General features: G+C 35.3%; 1 protein-coding gene across 1 annotated transcript in view; it reads right to left on the bottom strand.

The window, feature by feature from the left end:
- LOC129425252 (uncharacterized) overlaps positions 1-18,305 on the bottom strand; it is a 122,630-nt gene that overhangs the window by 91,434 nt on the left and 12,891 nt on the right. The window contains exons 8-10 of the mRNA XM_073856644.1: positions 17,759-18,057; positions 10,068-10,080; positions 2,274-2,585 (exon numbers count right to left, since the gene is read on the bottom strand). Of these exons, the coding sequence (XP_073712745.1) occupies positions 2,274-2,585; positions 10,068-10,080; positions 17,759-18,057 (624 nt within the window). The remainder of the gene's footprint in view (positions 1-2,273; positions 2,586-10,067; positions 10,081-17,758; positions 18,058-18,305) is intronic.

Here is an 18,305-nt window from a genome sequence, read left to right as displayed (position 1 = left end):
ATTACTTTTCAGTCATTTGCGATGTTAAGGTTGAACGTCTTCACGTATACATGATTTGCGAGGTACATTTGCAAATGATTCATAAATAATACCTCTGTATTTTAGAAGGACTGTATACTCAAACTCTAAACACAGCAATGTGATTGCCGATGCGCTGAGAGAGAGAGAGGGAGAGAGAGAGAGAGAGAGAGAGAGAGAGAGACCGCGGCCTTGTACAAGTGTGGAAATGATCGATGTTATTTGAAGTCGGCTCTTAAAGGACAAAATATCCCATAAGCTATTACGTAGCTATTATACAATTTTTTTCAGAACATTCTTGCGACCCAGTGGTTGGGGGCCTCTGCTCTAGGTAGCACTTATACGCATAATTACGTCAATCAAAATGTTTTTAAAAACTCAAAATAGAATTATCTCGGAGGCCCCCTAGTGTTCGGGGCCCTGGGCTGCAGCCCATGTTACCCATTAGGATAACGCGGCCTTGCCTCCACGGCTTCCCTTGTTGTTTTTCCACAAATAAAAACTGATAAAACGTATTCAGTTTCCTCCCTGAATGATCAAGTGACCTGCTATGGCAGTTCTTGATCGAGCAGTGCTGACCAAACATATCGAAGTTTATAAAAATCTCGACAGAAAATACAAAAACAACCTCCAACACTAACTCAAATACAGCGAGATAGGATGCGATCCTGCAAACATGGCGGATTACACATAATGCAACACGGCATGACGTCAACTCCACATTCCCTATAGTGTATGTAGTTTAAACAGACTGCTCATAAAATAATAAAGCACAAACAATAATATAATTGCTAACAGCAAGCTTTTTTTGTTTGCATTTTTTTGTAATGGCTGTTAAATAAGTAGCCTATAATGTGTTAAACTGCTGTAGTATAATGTGAGTGCTGTAGTAGACTGGGAAGAAATCTGATGGTTCAGTATTTTACTTGCCCAGTCAGGATTTTCACTGACATCACAAAAAAGTAAAATATAAAATACAAATAAAATAGGCCTAATCTATATTTGTTGTTTCTGACATGTGTAACCCTAATAAATATGAAACCTAAGATTAAGGGTGCCAAAGGATGTGTTGCCAAAATATGTTAAATTGTACTTTGATAATTACATTGAAGGTATGTGGCTTTATTAAGTGCAAAAATGATCCAGAAACGTTTTACATGTCCATTTGCAACCCTATAATTTGTCATTTGAATGAAATGGTCTATTTTTGCTCTATTTGAAAGGGTCATGAATTATAATGTTGATCTATGCTCTGATGCTCATGCCAGAAGCTCACATTAAGTAAACAGACCTTATATTTTGAGCCCTTATCAGATTAAAATATAAATTTTGAGTAACAACTAATTGTTAACTAATAGAACTTCAGCTTTGCTTTTAGCATTTTAACAAATTTGTAAATTAATGTGTAATTTAATGTTGGGGCGTACATCTCGACTTAGATCAAGAGTCTTTCCCACTGAAATATTAGACAATTTAGACTATTTTGTAGACATCTTTTGAAAATGAATCAATTGTGTAAGTTTGAGGAAGATAAAATTCATTAATTTTTTTAATTATTTTTTTAAAAAGGAAGTCAGAGTTGTGTTAATATATACTTTTTGTTAAACCCATTTGCGTCTGATGCTGCATGCACCAGCATTAGATGTAATGTTCCGGCGCGCAGAATCAGGCACAAATGGGTTAAAAAAAAAAAAAACATAATTATAAGAAGTGCCCTTTATTTCACTTGAGCCCCTCAAAATGTCTGTGCATGTCCCTGGTGCTGATAGCCGAGTTGAAAAATGTCAACCTGACGTTTTCAGCCTCATTTAAAGCTGTGTGCACATCCCTTTATGGTTCAACATAGCACAATATGGTTCTACCCAGGTTCTCTATTGGTGCAGTTTGGCACTTTTAGTGCTATTAAGCACAATTTTTTAGAGTGTATTGTGTTGTATGTCAAATCAGTATGTGTAAAAATAGTATGTCTGAAATCTTAATATGTAAAAAACAATAGGCAAGAAGTACACTATCAGGCACAATTCAACAAGTTACCAAGTGAAAGAAATGTGTCTCTTCTTATGAAAAGATGCAGCCCACAGAAACAATATCACAGCCAAAACACACTGCAGGATTTTTGACCAATAAGATAACATTTTACATCAAAAAATAACATTTTGTCACTCGTTAAATCTTGGTTTCGATTTTATGTGTTTACAGGTGAGCTTAAGCTTCAAGCCTGGTTAGTACACAATGTTCAAACATCTATAACTCACCTCTGATAGAGATGATCAGCAGGTCAGACGCATCTGAATAGAAGTTCCGTGAGGACACATTCACTTTATAAACACAACTGTAGTTTCCCTCATGTGAATAATCTGCCTCAGGAAAGATGAAGACGGCTGAGTGATTGACAGCAGATTTACTACTGATGATGTTTGATCCACTGAACAGAGAGAAGAAGCCCCCAGAATACTGAGATTCAGATGAACAAGTAATAGTGAAGTTGTGACCTCTGGTGATCACTGAACCCTGATGACCAAAGTCAAATAATCCACCGAGAGAAATATTGGGCTTCTGCAGGTTCACTAGAAAACAAGAGGAAGACATGTTGATTATCTTGAACTAATGATTACAAGTGGCTGTGACAAGTGCAGGAATGCAGAAAAAGCAGCAATTCATTGTGAACACACTCTCGCCCGCCGACGGGGGTAAAAAAAGAAAATATGCATATTTGTCGAAAAGAATATATACTATTTGAGATATAAAAACTTTTTATTTGTTTTCTTGATGTCTATGATGTCATTTGATTTGAAGTTCAGTACGCTCAAAATGTCCGCTCAGACTCAACACAAGTCCGGTGCTCAGAAAAGAAAAGAAAAGTAAAGTAAAGTAAAGAAAAGAGAGGACAATAGAGGCCTTAGAACTGTTATAAACAAATATTTTTTAAAATGTGCCGATCATGAACATGCTGGAACTAAAGTCAACGTAGAGCAAGGTAAGAAACAGCGCAGCCAACATTTAACTTACGAGCCTTGTAACAGGCCAGCTCTAATGTTAAAGGATAATTCCGGTATTTAACACTTTGAGTCTCATTTCTGGTTTGTTTTGGATGAACTACAGTGATGGACACAGAAATTTTGACAATGGGTCGTGTCTTGACTTTTCGACTCATTTAGAAGCGTCTCGACTGCTTCAGAATGGAAGTCAATGGCCATGCACAAAATGTCATTAAAACAACACTTAACATTCATTTTCAAAACTGTACTACTCACCGGGTGGTTCGTGGTGTTCGTTGATGATTAAAGACAAATATATTGGCGCAATGTATGATGTCAATCCGTGTTATTTGCTATAGTGGAACTATTTTTTCAGATACCTCACAACCGTGTATATACTTCCGCTCTATATTTGAGTCTGAAGCATGAATGAACGTAGTCCAACAAACTGTAATAAAACAGTAGCATACTTTCAAAATCAAGTTTATTTATAACACTTACACCATCAACATCAAATTCCACACATCCAATATGTTTTTTTTTCATCGGCAGAACAATAAAGAAGATATTTTGCAGAAACCCCAGTGCTCCGTCATGCAAGTCAACAGATCCGCACACTTTAAGAGCTAAAGCATATACATCCAATACAACAGTAATCCCCCATAACTCTGTGTGACATATTGACGTCTTGTGAAGCAAATCAATCAGTTTTTGCAAGAAACTGAACGTTATTTACAACACTATTAGCGTGAATGCCAAAGCAGGAAGCGTGTTTTTCGTTTGAGGCGATCTTCCACTGGTGCAGTTTGGTGGCTGTTGGCTATGGATGTTGGTCTCTCTGCGCCACCTATAGAGGGGGAGCGTGAAGCGCACTTCCTGCTTGGCAAAAGCTCTGCATTAACGCTGTAAAATATTTATATATATATTCGAATCTCAAAACTGAAAATCGAATGTCAACCCACGGAACGAATATTCGACTATTCTGGTCCAGCCCTACAAATATGGGAAAAAATTATTCTGAGAGAAACCGAGCGAAAAACAACAACCACATGTAAACAGTCCCTTTTCTGTTTCCCGGCGGCGGAGTGATATATCAGCGAGCAACGAGTCTTCCAGAGAAGTCAATGGAATTTTACAAAATGCCAAATAAAACACGACAGAAACTGTATTTCGCTACACAACTTGTTTTTAATCATCAACGAACACCACGAACCACTCGGTGAGTAGCACAGTTTTGAAAATGAACGTTAAGTGTTGTTTTAATGACATGTTTGTGCATGGCCATTGACTTCCATTCTGAAGCAGTCAAGAGACGCTTCTAAACGAGTCAAAAACTCAAGACACGACCCATTGTCAAAATTTCTGTGTCCATCACTGTAGTTCATCCAAAACAAACCAGAAATGAGACTCAAAGTGTTAAATACCGGAATTATCCTTTAACGTTCATTAACTTGTATAAAATAGAGATGCACCGATTGACTGACATCAGTCTGACATAACATAGGGGAGACCGGGGTTGGTTGTCACAATTTTTACTCATGCATGAATTGCTCATCTTCAAAAAATCTTTCAGCAGTAATTCCTACATGAAATGAAAACTTGGGGTCTTGGCTTTAACCCTCAAACGCTCCTCGTTTTCTGTTTACACTTCTGGCCCTTGGGGTCTATATGACCCCAAAATTGAAAGCATAATTGTAAGAAAAATATACATTTTCAATAATACAAATAATATATCATTTTTTTTGTTTACTTCTCATCTATACAATAAAGCTGTGTTTTGAGAGATTTGAAGTAGTTTTGTACCCGTTTACCACTGAAATCCTCAACTACACAATTTGCTTTCCTGAAAAATATCAAATTTTTATGAAAATTCACATAAATTATTATCTAAATTTGATTTAAATTGTTTTTAGATATAAATATAGGTGTGGGGTGTTGAATTCAGGCATCGGTTTTAAGAAAAAAACATAAGAGAATTACAGTGTAGGAATTAAATCATTTAGACTGGCAGATTCCCATAGAGACCCATTCATTTTCCTGGATATGGACAACTGCTCAAATCATTACTTTTGTGATACATTTTGTAAATTTATGTTTATATAAACATTAGAAAGGATATTAAAAATAAATATTATGTCAAATAGTATTTTTTTATAGTTTTTTGTGCATTTTGAAATGTCTGTTTTTACAAAATGCCATAGAAATTTGACTGAGTGTAAGTATGTGTGTCTGTGTGTGTGTGTGCACGCATGTGTGTGCGCGCACGTGTGTGTGTGTGTGTGTGTGTGTGTGTGTGTGTGAGAGAGAGAGAGAGAGAGAGAGAGAGAGAGAGAATGAGGGAGAGAGAGAGAGAGAGCCAAGCATATGTGCTTGAGAGAATGTGTGTGAGAGGCAGAGAGCATGTGAGTGTGTCTGTGTTTGTGTGTGTGTGTTTGTGTGTGTGAGAGAGAGAGTGTACATGTTCGTGCATTAGGTTACACCCCTTTGTATCCTTTTTCTACATTTGTGACTGATTTTATTTGCCAAATTTTATAAAAATGCTCTCTGTGGTAGTCATGCGTGTGTGCGTTTGTCTGCGTGTGTTTTTTTGTGTTTTTGTGTGCGTGTGTGGGTTTGGTTGTGTGTGTGTGGGTGTGTGTGTGTGGGTTTGTGTGTGTGTGTGTGTGTGTGTGTGTGTGTACGCGCATGTGTGTGTGTGTGTGTGTGTGTGAGAGAGAGAGAGAGAGAGAGAGAGAGAGAGAGTCTGTGAGAGAGTGTGCATGAGAAGGAGAGAGAAAGAGCATGTGTGTGTGTTTGTGTGTGTCTGTGTGTGTGTGTGTGTGTGTGTGTGTGTGTGTGTGCGTGCATGCGTGTGTGAGCGTGTTTGTGAGTGTACATGTGTGTGCATTATGTCACACCCCTTTATGTGTTCTTTTCTGCATTTGTGACTGATTTTATTTGCCAAATTCCACACAAATGCTCTCTGTGGCAGTCACACCTGTGTGTGTGTGTTTGTGTGTGTGTGTATTTGTGTGTGTTTGTGTGAGCATGTGTTTTTTGCATTGCATTTGTGCACAAGTACCAGGGCTTCATTTCTGTGTCAAAATTTTCAGATTTATGCTGGATTTATTGATATTTATTTTTTGACAAATGGAAAAAAAGTACATTTTTTTGCATTTCCCATTCACTTTCAATTGGGGTCATATTGACCCCAAGGGACAGATTGATAAAAAAATTTTTTACATACCTTTAGAACAACCGAATCAAGCCCAGTTTTTTTGTGCATGTAAAGATAGATTATTTAGGAAAAGTCACAAAGTTTTACATCTCTGAGATGAAGGGAACCTTTTTTGTTAACCAATGAAATGTCGTTTGGGGTCATATTGACCCCAAGGACCGATTGAGGGTTAAATGTGTATACTTTTTAATTTTTGAATGTATTGTAACAGGAAGTAATTAACCATCAAAGACACTATGACACAATGTGACAACCAACCCCATCACGGGGTTGGTTGTGACAGGGTATGGGGTTGGTTGTCCCTATAGAGGTTCAATAGGATTTCAGTGATAAATTGGGATCTGAAAAGATAATGTGTAACTTTTTAGTTTTTTAAGCTAGAAACTCAAAATAAGTTTTAATATGAATACCACCCCTATGATAGTTGTCATCAATGCCCCTTATGTTTAAACAATGGGATTAAAGTGGGTGATCAGTTTCTTGAATTGTCTACTGTGTTGAGAATAAAATGAAAAAAAAAAATTGTGGTAAAACCGCTTTATTTAATGCTTTATTTATTTTATTTTAACAGCAAACAAAAACAAACAAGCAGACAAACAGTCTTAAAAGGTCTACATGTCCAATATTCTTATGTGACAACCAACCCCGCAAGCTATGTGACAACCATCCCCAACTGACTTCTTGACAAACATGATAAGCTAGCTGCCACACAGCTTTAACTTGATACCTAAAATATGACTCAAAATAAAGCTACTACTTTTGGGTTTTTAATGAGTGTTTTGTTTTTGAATGACTAACATCCAACAAGATCTCAACACAAAAACAACACCAACATGAAAAATTACTCTGACCCATAAAAATAAAAATTGTCTCCTATCCTCAAAGTTTTGTGTCTGCTCAGCAAAATAAGAAGTGCAAATGAGTAAGCTATTAAAGGCCAACAAATTGATATCAAAATTGTACCATAGCGCCATGTCTGGAATAAGCAGTGTGACAACCAACCCGTGAGACAACCAGCCCCGGTCTCCCCATGCCGATTTTATGCTGGTAGCTAACCAGGACAGATAGCAAGCACAGTTGGGCCGATTCCGGCTGAAATGCGTCGCTGTTCGAATTGGTGATTGATTATTATTATGGCGAGACACGGCAGGCAAAAACATCGTTGTTTTTTCACTAGTCAATGTTGAGAATTGGGGCTGTCTTCAATAAAATGTCTTCTTTCAGAATTGTGGTGAAAAAAGTCAAAAGTACACATTTTAGGTTTTTAACCTGTAATACAAAGATATTTTATATATTTATTTATTTATCCCATTCCCAGCGAATGTAGCTGATCGTTATTGTTTACTCATTTAATGTAAAAGATTTAACTTAACAAACAATACATCATATCTAAGGCTCCAGCATTTGTGTTTGATGTTTATTTTATTTAGAAAATCTTATAGTTACAGTAATTGGGTCATTCTACAAAAAAGGTGGAAATGCTTGTCCCTTGCTTTTGCAGACCCCTTAATCATTTAATTTGACCCAATAATCCCATAATGATATATATTTAATAAATAAAGACTGTCCTTAACATGATGAGAGAGTTTATTTATGTAATTTTCTTTTTTTTCCTTTATTAAACTTTTTTTATAAATGTCTGGTCCTGAAAATTGCCATGTCCCTTTGATCATATATGGAAGTTGAACTGTGTACACTTAAAAAAATTATTAATTGGATTAACTCAATAAAATTGTGGGCAGAATTTCCATCCAATATGAATGTGTACCCTTAACTCATAAAAAACTGCTTTAGACAATAAAAATATATTGAGTTAATCCAACTCAATTTGAAGTAAATGGCAATACTCAATTAGTTGCCTCAACTCAATTTAGTGTAGTCTGAATAACTCGATTTAGCGTAGTTTGAATAACTCAATATAGTGTAGTCTAAATAACTCAATTCTGTTCTTTTATATACAACGTTTGGTAACACTTTACAATAATGGTACATGAATAATCATGTACTAATACATACATTAATAATCACTTTACTATGAACTAATGATGAGTTAAGCTATGTACTAATCAATAACTAACCATAACTATGTCATGAGTCACAGCCACCTTAACTACACATTAATACATGTTTGTTAGTTAATGCATTAATTAACACTTTGCGTAATCCAAATCAAACATGCTCTCTAGAAGAACGTAAATAACTTTATGCTAAATGTTTAGGTTTGTAATGCAAAACTGTTTACATTTGCTCCTGTAGCTGAGCTACAAACATAATTGAGTGGCACTGGATTTCTTGCAATATTTACAGTTAAATTAAATTAAATGTACAATTATGCATTCATAATTAAAGATACAATTTGTATTTATGCGCTGAAAGATGGCGCCAGATCAAACAAAAACAATGATGTTGTTTACTGACGCTCTGAAGCAGCGTGGAATTATGGGATTTGTAGTCTTTAACTTTAGCCATCAATCAGACGAGAACGAGAAATCACGTTGATGGATAAGGTAATCAAGTCTTATAAATGTTGCGTTTGATGACATTGTATATTTCATTATGTAAGTTTATATGTGATGTTCAAAACGAAATTGTTAGTCATATTGATATTACAGTATTAGTCCAAATTCGATGGTAAACACAGCTCAGAATTAAGTTTTCAACTTACAATGATTTTTCACATAATGTATTGACAGTACAAATCTTATTGTGAAGTGTCTTAAAATGACCATTTATATTGCTGTACAATACCTTTTGATGTGCATATCGTCTGCGGGAAGACGCGCTGATTACAGTCTACACACTAATGTTGTGATCAATATAATAGCATACGTTTTTTGAAGGGTTACGAATCAAAGCAACTCACCCATCGCGTAAAACACAAGCAGGATCAGAATCTCGGTCTAGTTAAATGTTGTCGTGAAGCTCTCTCTATCCAGATAATGCAACACCAAATTGATCCTCTCTCGTTTTGTTCCAAACTCTTCTTGGGTCGTTTGGTTGGCCCGTACGCTTACAGGAGCTGACACAACCAGCGGCAGACGGTACAGAGATATCCATAACCCATAAGCAAGCGCATAGTTCTGCATTTGTCCACAACACTGGCTGCGTCCGAAAACTCAAAGCAGTGATGACTTGCCTCGCTGCCTCATGAGGACATGACTTCGGACTCGGAGGCCTGAAGGCCGCTCAGAGAAAGGGTTTCTGACGCACTTCAAAGGCAGCGTGTTTGAAATAAAAACAGAGAGCGCCTTTGTGATAACTAATCACATATTTTAAAACTACACTACTACTTTCTCGCTAGAAATGAAATTAAAATGCTTAAAAAGTGAAAATATACGTTTATTTTCACTAAATTTGTGCTCCAGCCGCTTCCTTGGCCGCCATTTTATTTTTTCGAGCTCGACCAGTGTGGTCATGTGGGTTACGTCAGTAAAGGCGGTGACAAAGGGTCACATGGATATTAACGTCATTGACAGGAGACTGCACTGCCCCGTGTCAATGTTTTGAATGGAAATTTTCTCAGGATTTACAAGTAGTTGAAAACATTACAGATATTGATAGTAATCAGCTGGACAAAATATATAACACTGGCCTAGTGGTTTTTGGAGATTTTACTGCAAATATCTTACAAATTGCACCTTTAAAGTGAGTTATTCCACTGCTGCCATTAAGAGTGACGGAAGCTATTCTTTATCAATTTAAATCAGTGTTAGCCTACATATAATGGTTATTGTTGTGGTTATTGTGTGAACTGGCTTGTCTTTTTATCAAAATGCACATACAGCATCTGTCTTGTGTTCTTGTTCTTCTTTTAAGCCATTATTGCCCCTTCCAAATGCCTGCACAATTTTTACCTCTGCTCTTCTCCTTTACAAACCACAAAAATTAGGATTTAGATGAGCCGAATATGTATAGAATGTGTACTTGATAACTTTTTAAAAATGTACCCCTCCAAGAAACGTCATTACTTACACAATAATACGGTAACAAATCATTAATTTATGTTAGTTTATTATAAGTTAATGATGAGTTATTAATGATGTGCCCCTTAAAGTAAAGTCGTGACCTAATCATACTTAACAAATCATTAATTTATGTTAGTTTATTATAAGTTAATGATGAGTTATTAATTATGTGCCCCTTAAAGTAAAGTCATGACCTAATCATACTTAACAAATCATGAATTTATGTTAGTTTATAAGTAGTCTGTTTCTCAGTTTGCTGCAGCTATAAGTTACCCAGTGATGGGTGGGTCTCTAAAAATCTGCGTGCCAGAAAAATTCAAATCGTTTTTTTAACTTAATTGAGAGAATAAAATGACTCTGTTCTGTCCATCAGTTGTGTCAATTCAAGTTCAAATGACGTTATTCAATTCAATCTAACCGTATGGCTGAAACAGAAGGCTACATCCTCCGGAGGTCGGATATACGTCATTAAGCCTGGTTTATTTAAGTTAAATGAGCATTATATTCGCAAGGCATAAGCATTTTACAACAATTTACGATGAACTATTTAAGCATTCATTTAATTAGCTAAACGCCAGTGGCTTACCTACTGGTTCTGAAACATAGAGGACCCAGAAGCAAAAAATTCAACACTGCTTTATTGAAAATCAATTTAAACAGACCAGTCGGGCCATCGAGTCCCGATCTACAAACAGCGAGATAACATCAGTGTTACTGGTGTGGTGCACACCGTTTTTATTTACGAGGCTTTTCTTTACCACAGTGATCCACGCGTTCTTACTCCACACGAATCTGCTACTCAGTGAGTAAGTGTAACCTAATTTCCGCGCTTTGTTCAAACCTGCCCCTTCCGCCCTAGATAACAGCAGCGATTTGTGGATGGAAAGCAAGACATTACCGTAATAAACCATATAATGCCAAAAAAGCATTATAGGAGCAATTCAATTTTTTTATATCCCCAATGGTTGGAGAGTTATGGTCGAATCAAAGCGTTTTCCATGGATATGATTGGTTGGGCAAGCTGTCAATCCACCCATAGATCCGCCACTGGCTGAACACTGATTGTAAGAGCCATTTGTCTTGTAAAGGTGTCCACTAGGTGTCACTGTTCTATATTCAGTGTATATAGGTAGGAACCTTCCTTCAGGTGACAGGTGTTGCTGGAGGAAGGTGAACACACAGTTTTTTGACCGTATCACAAGGCCATGCTGTTACAACAATGCAACACATTGAATGAAATGAATACCCTGAGCATTCAAATGGTGAGTGGACATTGATTTAATGACATTTAACTTAAGCCAAGTGAGCGCGTACAAATACACCGTCCAGCAACCCTCAGCTGCTTTAAGTATACAGTAGGTTAAGTATAGGTTTCAAAAATAAACTGGTATGATTTGGCGGTTTGATGGTCTCTATATGAGCACTATACATTTGGCATTGTGACTTTGGTTAACGCGTTTGTCATTTCTGAGGACTGGTCAGAGTGATTTTAACTGGAATATTTTGACAGCGCAAAAAGCAGCAGACTACAGAGCCCCAACGAGCGCGCAGCCTGCAGGGTCTCCAACCTTTTGTGAGCAAGTGCTACCAATGGATAAAACAATCTGGAGGGCTACTTTTTGATATTGTCTACTTAAAACCTTTTTGTTTTACTTGTTAATTTTATTTTATTTTATTTTACTTGTTGATGTTTTAGTATTGTTTAAAAATAAACCAGGCCAAACTAATACAAAAAAATCTATAATGAATAAATATTACAATTGAGACAATTAATAGAATGTGCTTGGCGGGCACCTCACAGACGTTGTTGGAGACCGCTGCTCTAAAGTTTACATTCACCTTTCTTTTGATTTTGCATCAACATTGACAAGCACGTAAGCAGAAAAGGGAACAATTACATAATAAAATACTTTAACAACCTTCTATCTTGGTATTGTGAGCATATGCATTTTAAAAATATATTGTGCATATAAAATTGTTAGTTTAACATTTTATGCATCTTTATTTGACCTCAAAGCATCAGATCCTGCAATCCCCAGGTTGAGAACCATTGTTCTGAAGCATGTTTGATTTTGGTTACCCAAAGTGTTAATTAATGCATTAACTAACAAACATGTATTAATGTATAGTTAAGGTGGCTGTAATTCATGCATGAATTTATATGACTCATGACATAGTTATGGTTAGTTATTGATTAGTACATAGCTTAACTTATCATTAGTTCATAGTAAAGTGAATATTAATTTATGTATTAGTACATGATTATTCATGTACCATTATTGTAAAGTCTTACCCAACGTTTTTATATCATACTAATTAGCATAAGCACATGTTAGCATGCTAATAATAATAACATATGATACTTTGGATGAGCATGTGAGAAGAGACTGATCTCCAAACAGGCATTAATACAGTTAGGGCTCATTGTGAAAAATACGTTGCATCCACAACCTAACCACACTGTTAAAAATAAACCGTACATTTTACGGTAGAAAACCAGCAGCTGTGGTTGCCAGATCTTTACCGTCAAAAATACGGTAGCAATGTTATTGGTTTTACGGGATTGCACCCATTGTACTGTATATTTTACAAATTTTAAATGGTTTTTTTTACAGTTTATAACTGTCTATTTAACATGTTTATGTTGCTAAAACAGTTGATATCTGTCAAATTCAAGGGTTAACATTGTAATATTTATGGTTCATTACCATTTTTTACAGCTCAAAACTATTTATTGTAAAGGTTTATGTTGTACAAATGACGGTTCAGTACCATCTATTTTACAGCTCAGAACTGTCTAATTTAAATGCTACACTGTAAAAAAATCAGTAAAATACATTACCAGTACTATTTCCATTATGTTTATAGACATTTCCTTTAATTCCTTTAAAATACTGTAGATTTACAGTACATTCTCCGTAGTCTTTACAGACACTTTAATCCGCCTATGAAACGCAACAATGGTGACATTCAACAACAAAGCTTCATGCTGCAATGCATGCTGGGTACCAGGATTGTAGAAAACTCATTCATAACTCCCATCATGCATTGTGACATGACAAAATTGTGCAACTTTCTTACCATTTACTGTCACCATCGTTGAGATTTGTATCCAAAGTGTTGATGTCTAAAGAAACTAAAAAAAAAAGAAACTAACTAAAGCATTACAGCAGTCTTGTTCAAAACAGTGTCATTTGCATAGAGCATCACTTTTTTGAGCTTTATATCTTTATTGTTCTTTTATCATTTTATGTTTATAAAATATTTATAAAATTTTATGCATATAAAATTATATGCATGACATACAAGCAATCAATAGATCACATGATAGTTTTTCCTACTCCCTCTAGCAATAAACAAGTGGTCTTAATAAAGCACTGTTGCAATTGCTAAAAGAGGAGAGTTAGGTCAATGAAGGTCACAAGGACAAATGCCTAACTAAAGGAAACACTAATTACAATAATGGTGACTTCAAATGAATCTTAAACAACCACAAACTGGAGATTTAATGGGATAAATTTGGTGGAAAATATCCATTTGACTTGTGATTACATCACGTCAGAAAGAAGATTTGTCTACTAAATCACGTGTGTGGATGCTGGAATAGTTGAGGACTTGTATCTTGTTTTGACAGCAGTTGTAAACTTATCGTCCATGTTTAGAAAATAATTGTAAGTTTATGTTTAAAAGTAATTTTAGTGTGATAAAATTAGGAACTTGATGACACATGCCTGCATGATGACCACTATAGTGCAGACTGATATTATTCTAATTTTTAAACTCTATCAACAAGGATTTAGTAAAATATAAACAGATGGTTCAGTATATTGGTAACAAATATATTCTCTAAAAGTTTTAATGTTACATCAATAACGCATAATGCCATATCTATTACACTGATATTGCTCAAGATTTTTTTTTTTCATTTTTATGGTAATACAGTATCATGTTAATTTTACTGCAATAAACCATATTTTTATATGTTTTTTATTGTTAAATGTAAGGTCTTAGTCTGTAAAACTAATTAAAGTTTTTCACAGTGAATCCTACGGTTATCACATGTTTTGTGAAATACGGTTTTATACTGTATCATTTATACGGTATTTTACTGTTCAATTTACAGACATTTTTTACAGTGCACAAGCGCCACTCTTCTGCACGATGGTAACCAAACTATTTGAAAAAATATAACACAAACGCTTCTAAAACAATGAGATATACGGACATTAAACACTATTAAGTCTTTCTCTTTACCTAAAAATGCATAAAATAACACTTAAATAAAAAAATGACTCTCCGAAAGCAGTTGCATGCAAAGCATGCTGGAAAATTATTTTTCCAGAACCCAGACTCAAACTAAATGTGTTAACGCAATTAAAACGAAATCAATAAATTATAGTGCATATTCATTTTGTTATAGACTAATTAAATATATATACTTATTGCTCTTAATTAGGGATGCTCCGATCAGGATTTTTGCAGCCGATACCGATCACCGATTTGTAATCTTTGTGATCGGCCGATACCGATTCCGATACCGATTTTTTTTTAAAGCTGATATGCAAGCTCTTTGATGACTGTAACTATTACAATCTTTCTAAATAAAATAATACCACGGATGTTGCCTTTGTTATATTACTTGCAGTAATTAAGTATATTATTGTTTTAATAGAGACTCAAATAAATAAGCACAACAAATATTTATTCTGCAAAGAGAAATTTAATATGGCTTTAAAAAGGCTTATGTCTCCTAAAAGTACTGAAAATAAAACACTTCACAGACTTTACTGTATTAAGTAAATATACACGCATTCGTATGAAGTATAAAAATTCTTTAGTTGAGAGCAGAGAGTGATTTTATTGAGAGTCAAGTTACTGCAGCTTTAAGACGTGAGAGAGAGATAGCTCTCTTCACGTGCACTGATGACAGGCTGCTGTGTGTGGGCGGCGGCTGAACGCAGACAAGCAGCTGTGAGGAAAATAAAAGTTTAAACACTCAAAACTTTAAGACGCATGCAAATAAGAAACTTTTGGCATGAGGATGCAATTGTCCGTGATAGATATGTATTGTATACGCTGTTTGATGGGGATGTGAAGACGCCTCGCTCTGTTGACCGGAGCGCGTCCTCATAGAAAATACGCAATATCTCTGTAAAGGCAAAGAGAGACATACAAATTTGCACGCTGCACATGAGCAAAGGGTTGTAAAAATGCTCGCGCTACGTAAAAAATGTCTTTAATTGCAGCCGCATTCAGGATCCTTTTAATGACAAAAGTAAACAGAAAGATCGGTTTATGAGATCGGAAGATTTAGCGAGCACCGATCGAGTCATTTAATGCCATTTTCGGCCGATACCGATCGGCGGCCGATCGATCGGAGCATCCCTACTCTTAATGAGCTATTTTAAATTCATTGAACAAAATTTTAATGTGTTATTTCTAAGAAGGGCTTGAATAATTTTTTTAAGTGTACTTAATATTTAAAACCATGTTTTTTATAAAACAAATTTAATTTACATTTACCTTTAACCCTGTATGAATTTACTACAACACTGAAATGGTAAAAATACAATATTAATATAAATAATATCAAATAAATATTGTCCCTCAAATTTATGTCATTGGTGTTACCCTACCCAAAGCACCTTTATTTTGAAACAATGCATCAGCTCTTTGAAGTTTTTCTTGGGGCAAGAGGGCAGTGGAAGAAGTGCAGTGGAGGAAGGCAAAAGGTTTGTGAGATGTCTTACCCTATTCGTCTAAAATATTGTGATATATCTAAGAATTTTTATATAAGATTTTTTGGATGTCATTAGTGTTACTCTTTTTTATAGCTGGGAGTGTTAAGATGTTTACATAAAAATACATTATACTGAATAAGTATGTGATTGTTACATCTCTGATGAAATAGCACATTTTGTTAAAATGTTTGTTTTTTCTGTAAATTGTCATTAGTGTTACCATCATTGGTGTTACCGTCTTCTCTAATGAGTACTTTCTAAGCACTATTCCTTTAACTGACCAACATAAAAGCATACAAACAAAACAAGATGGAAAAATGTTTAAGTTTATAGGTTTTATCATATTCATTATCTATTATTATATTCTCATTTTGTCAGGTATTGAAGATACAACCTCACGGATTCTTTATTAAAATGTATTAAAAATTAAACATAGATTAAGCTCCTCGTTTTGCGGATTCATAGATTTGACAAGTTAATTAATGCTATTATAGAAGTTTTGGGTGTTTTGAAAGAAGTTCATTTAAGCAGATTTCCATTATCTGAATTCCACCTTTACTGTAAAATGACCAAATTCTTTGATTTGTGTCACGAGTTATGAAGAGGAAAATCCGAGTTCATACCTGTAAAATTAAATGTAACCCTCAGTCGCATTCATTGAGAAAAACTAATGCCTGCTCATCATGAAAGCTCTTCACAAAACAATATCCCTCGGGGCTTTTGGTTCAAAGGCGTGCATGTTTGTTGAAATATTGATTGATTTTATATGTTTACTTCAAATTTCTAAAGAGAGGAGTAATATTTATTCAATTTTTTGTCCAAACATGGCCATATTAGCTGAAGTTGTTTTACTGATTTTCCAATAGTCTGTTCATTCATACGTGATGCCTGAGGGCGCCCTCGTGCAGAGACAGGTTGGGTCAGTGTCATCATACACCGTATAAGGGAATAGCCTGCTGCTAAAAATATGCACATAAAGAAGTTTTGACGGAAAAAACAAGACGATTATATATGGTCTATCTGTGTTCTTCCAGTCATGTCAGGTATGTAAATAACCAATACAGTATATTTATTATAATGCAATGCTTATAAACATAGCCTAGCACTGTAGAGTACAATAACTTTATATTATAGTTTCATTTTACGATCCAAAGCCACATCAGCTCACATATGGTTATTTAAAACACTCGAATTCTGTTATAAAGTGAGTTTGTAGCAAAAACATGGTTTTAATCCCACTATTTGTTGTGTTTTGATGGTGTGCTAAACTAAGTTTATGCTTTTAGTGCAAAGGCTTCATGAACTGTCTCTAATTTTAGTTTGGGTATGACTTTTTGGGGGGTTTCAAAAGAGAGGGTTGGCGTTTAACTGGTTTTAATAATAATGAGTGCAGAGTCTATTTTTGCTGCGCTGATCATGCTTAATTAAAGTGAAACACACTTTTAATGGACAAAATAAATATGATTTCACACAAAAAGTGCCACAGATTTTGCATGTGTTTTGACAAAAACTGCAGTAAGCTATGTCAGAAAACAAAAAAATGAAGGCGTTTATAGAAAATGTACTCATTTTAAACTTAATTTTATTATTCAGTTTGGAAGTATATGGTGTTTTATAAAAAATATAGAAAGTAAATACTTGTATGTAAAGCGGGAAAAAATGGGTTTAGAAAATTGTAATTGGTGCATCTCCAGTATAAAAGCCTGACACAAAACGTTATGTATGCAGGAGGGGTTGTTGCCACGTAGCAAAGGGACAGAGTCAAGCCACCAATGAGAGAGAAGAGAGAGAGAGTCACAGATTATCTTGTCCTGGGCCCAAGCAAGACTGTCAGCTGGCCTGAATACACTCACCTACAGTGATTTCAATAGTGTTACTCCTGGAAGACTTGATGATGTCATTCCTGTAAGAGTAATCACAGCTGTACTGATCCTGATGTGAGACGTCTACAGTCAGACTGAAAGTCACACTAGATACACTTGTTTCAGAGGATATTGTGGATGATCTGTTTCTGAACAGGTGGAATTCAGCATTTACATGACATCTTGGATTAGGTGTTGTGCATCTGAACTGAATGTTTTCTCCAGGAGACACAACTGAATGAGACATAATGGTAAGCGTGGGCATCTGCAGATCACCTGCAAAATATGAGTTTTTATTTAGAATGAAAAGCTCTCAGGAATTTTGTAACATTTAGATTCCACACTGATGAAGTATACTAGGGCAAGACAATGTTGACACAGAGGCAAAATTTCAGTAACTATAAGGTTTGAGTCATAAGTCCAAAATAAGTCTAAGTTAAATAATTATGGCAAAGGTAACAAACAGAAGAAGTCAAATTACTAAGTGTAAGCAGTAATGGCGATTGAATGTTCAAAAGCTTTCT

This window comes from Misgurnus anguillicaudatus, chromosome 19 (assembly GCF_027580225.2).
Source record: "Misgurnus anguillicaudatus chromosome 19, ASM2758022v2, whole genome shotgun sequence".
Classification (NCBI taxonomy): Eukaryota; Metazoa; Chordata; class Actinopteri; order Cypriniformes; family Cobitidae; genus Misgurnus; species Misgurnus anguillicaudatus.
Note: the sequence above shows the minus strand (reverse complement) of the source record. Positions and strands in the feature narration are given on the sequence as shown.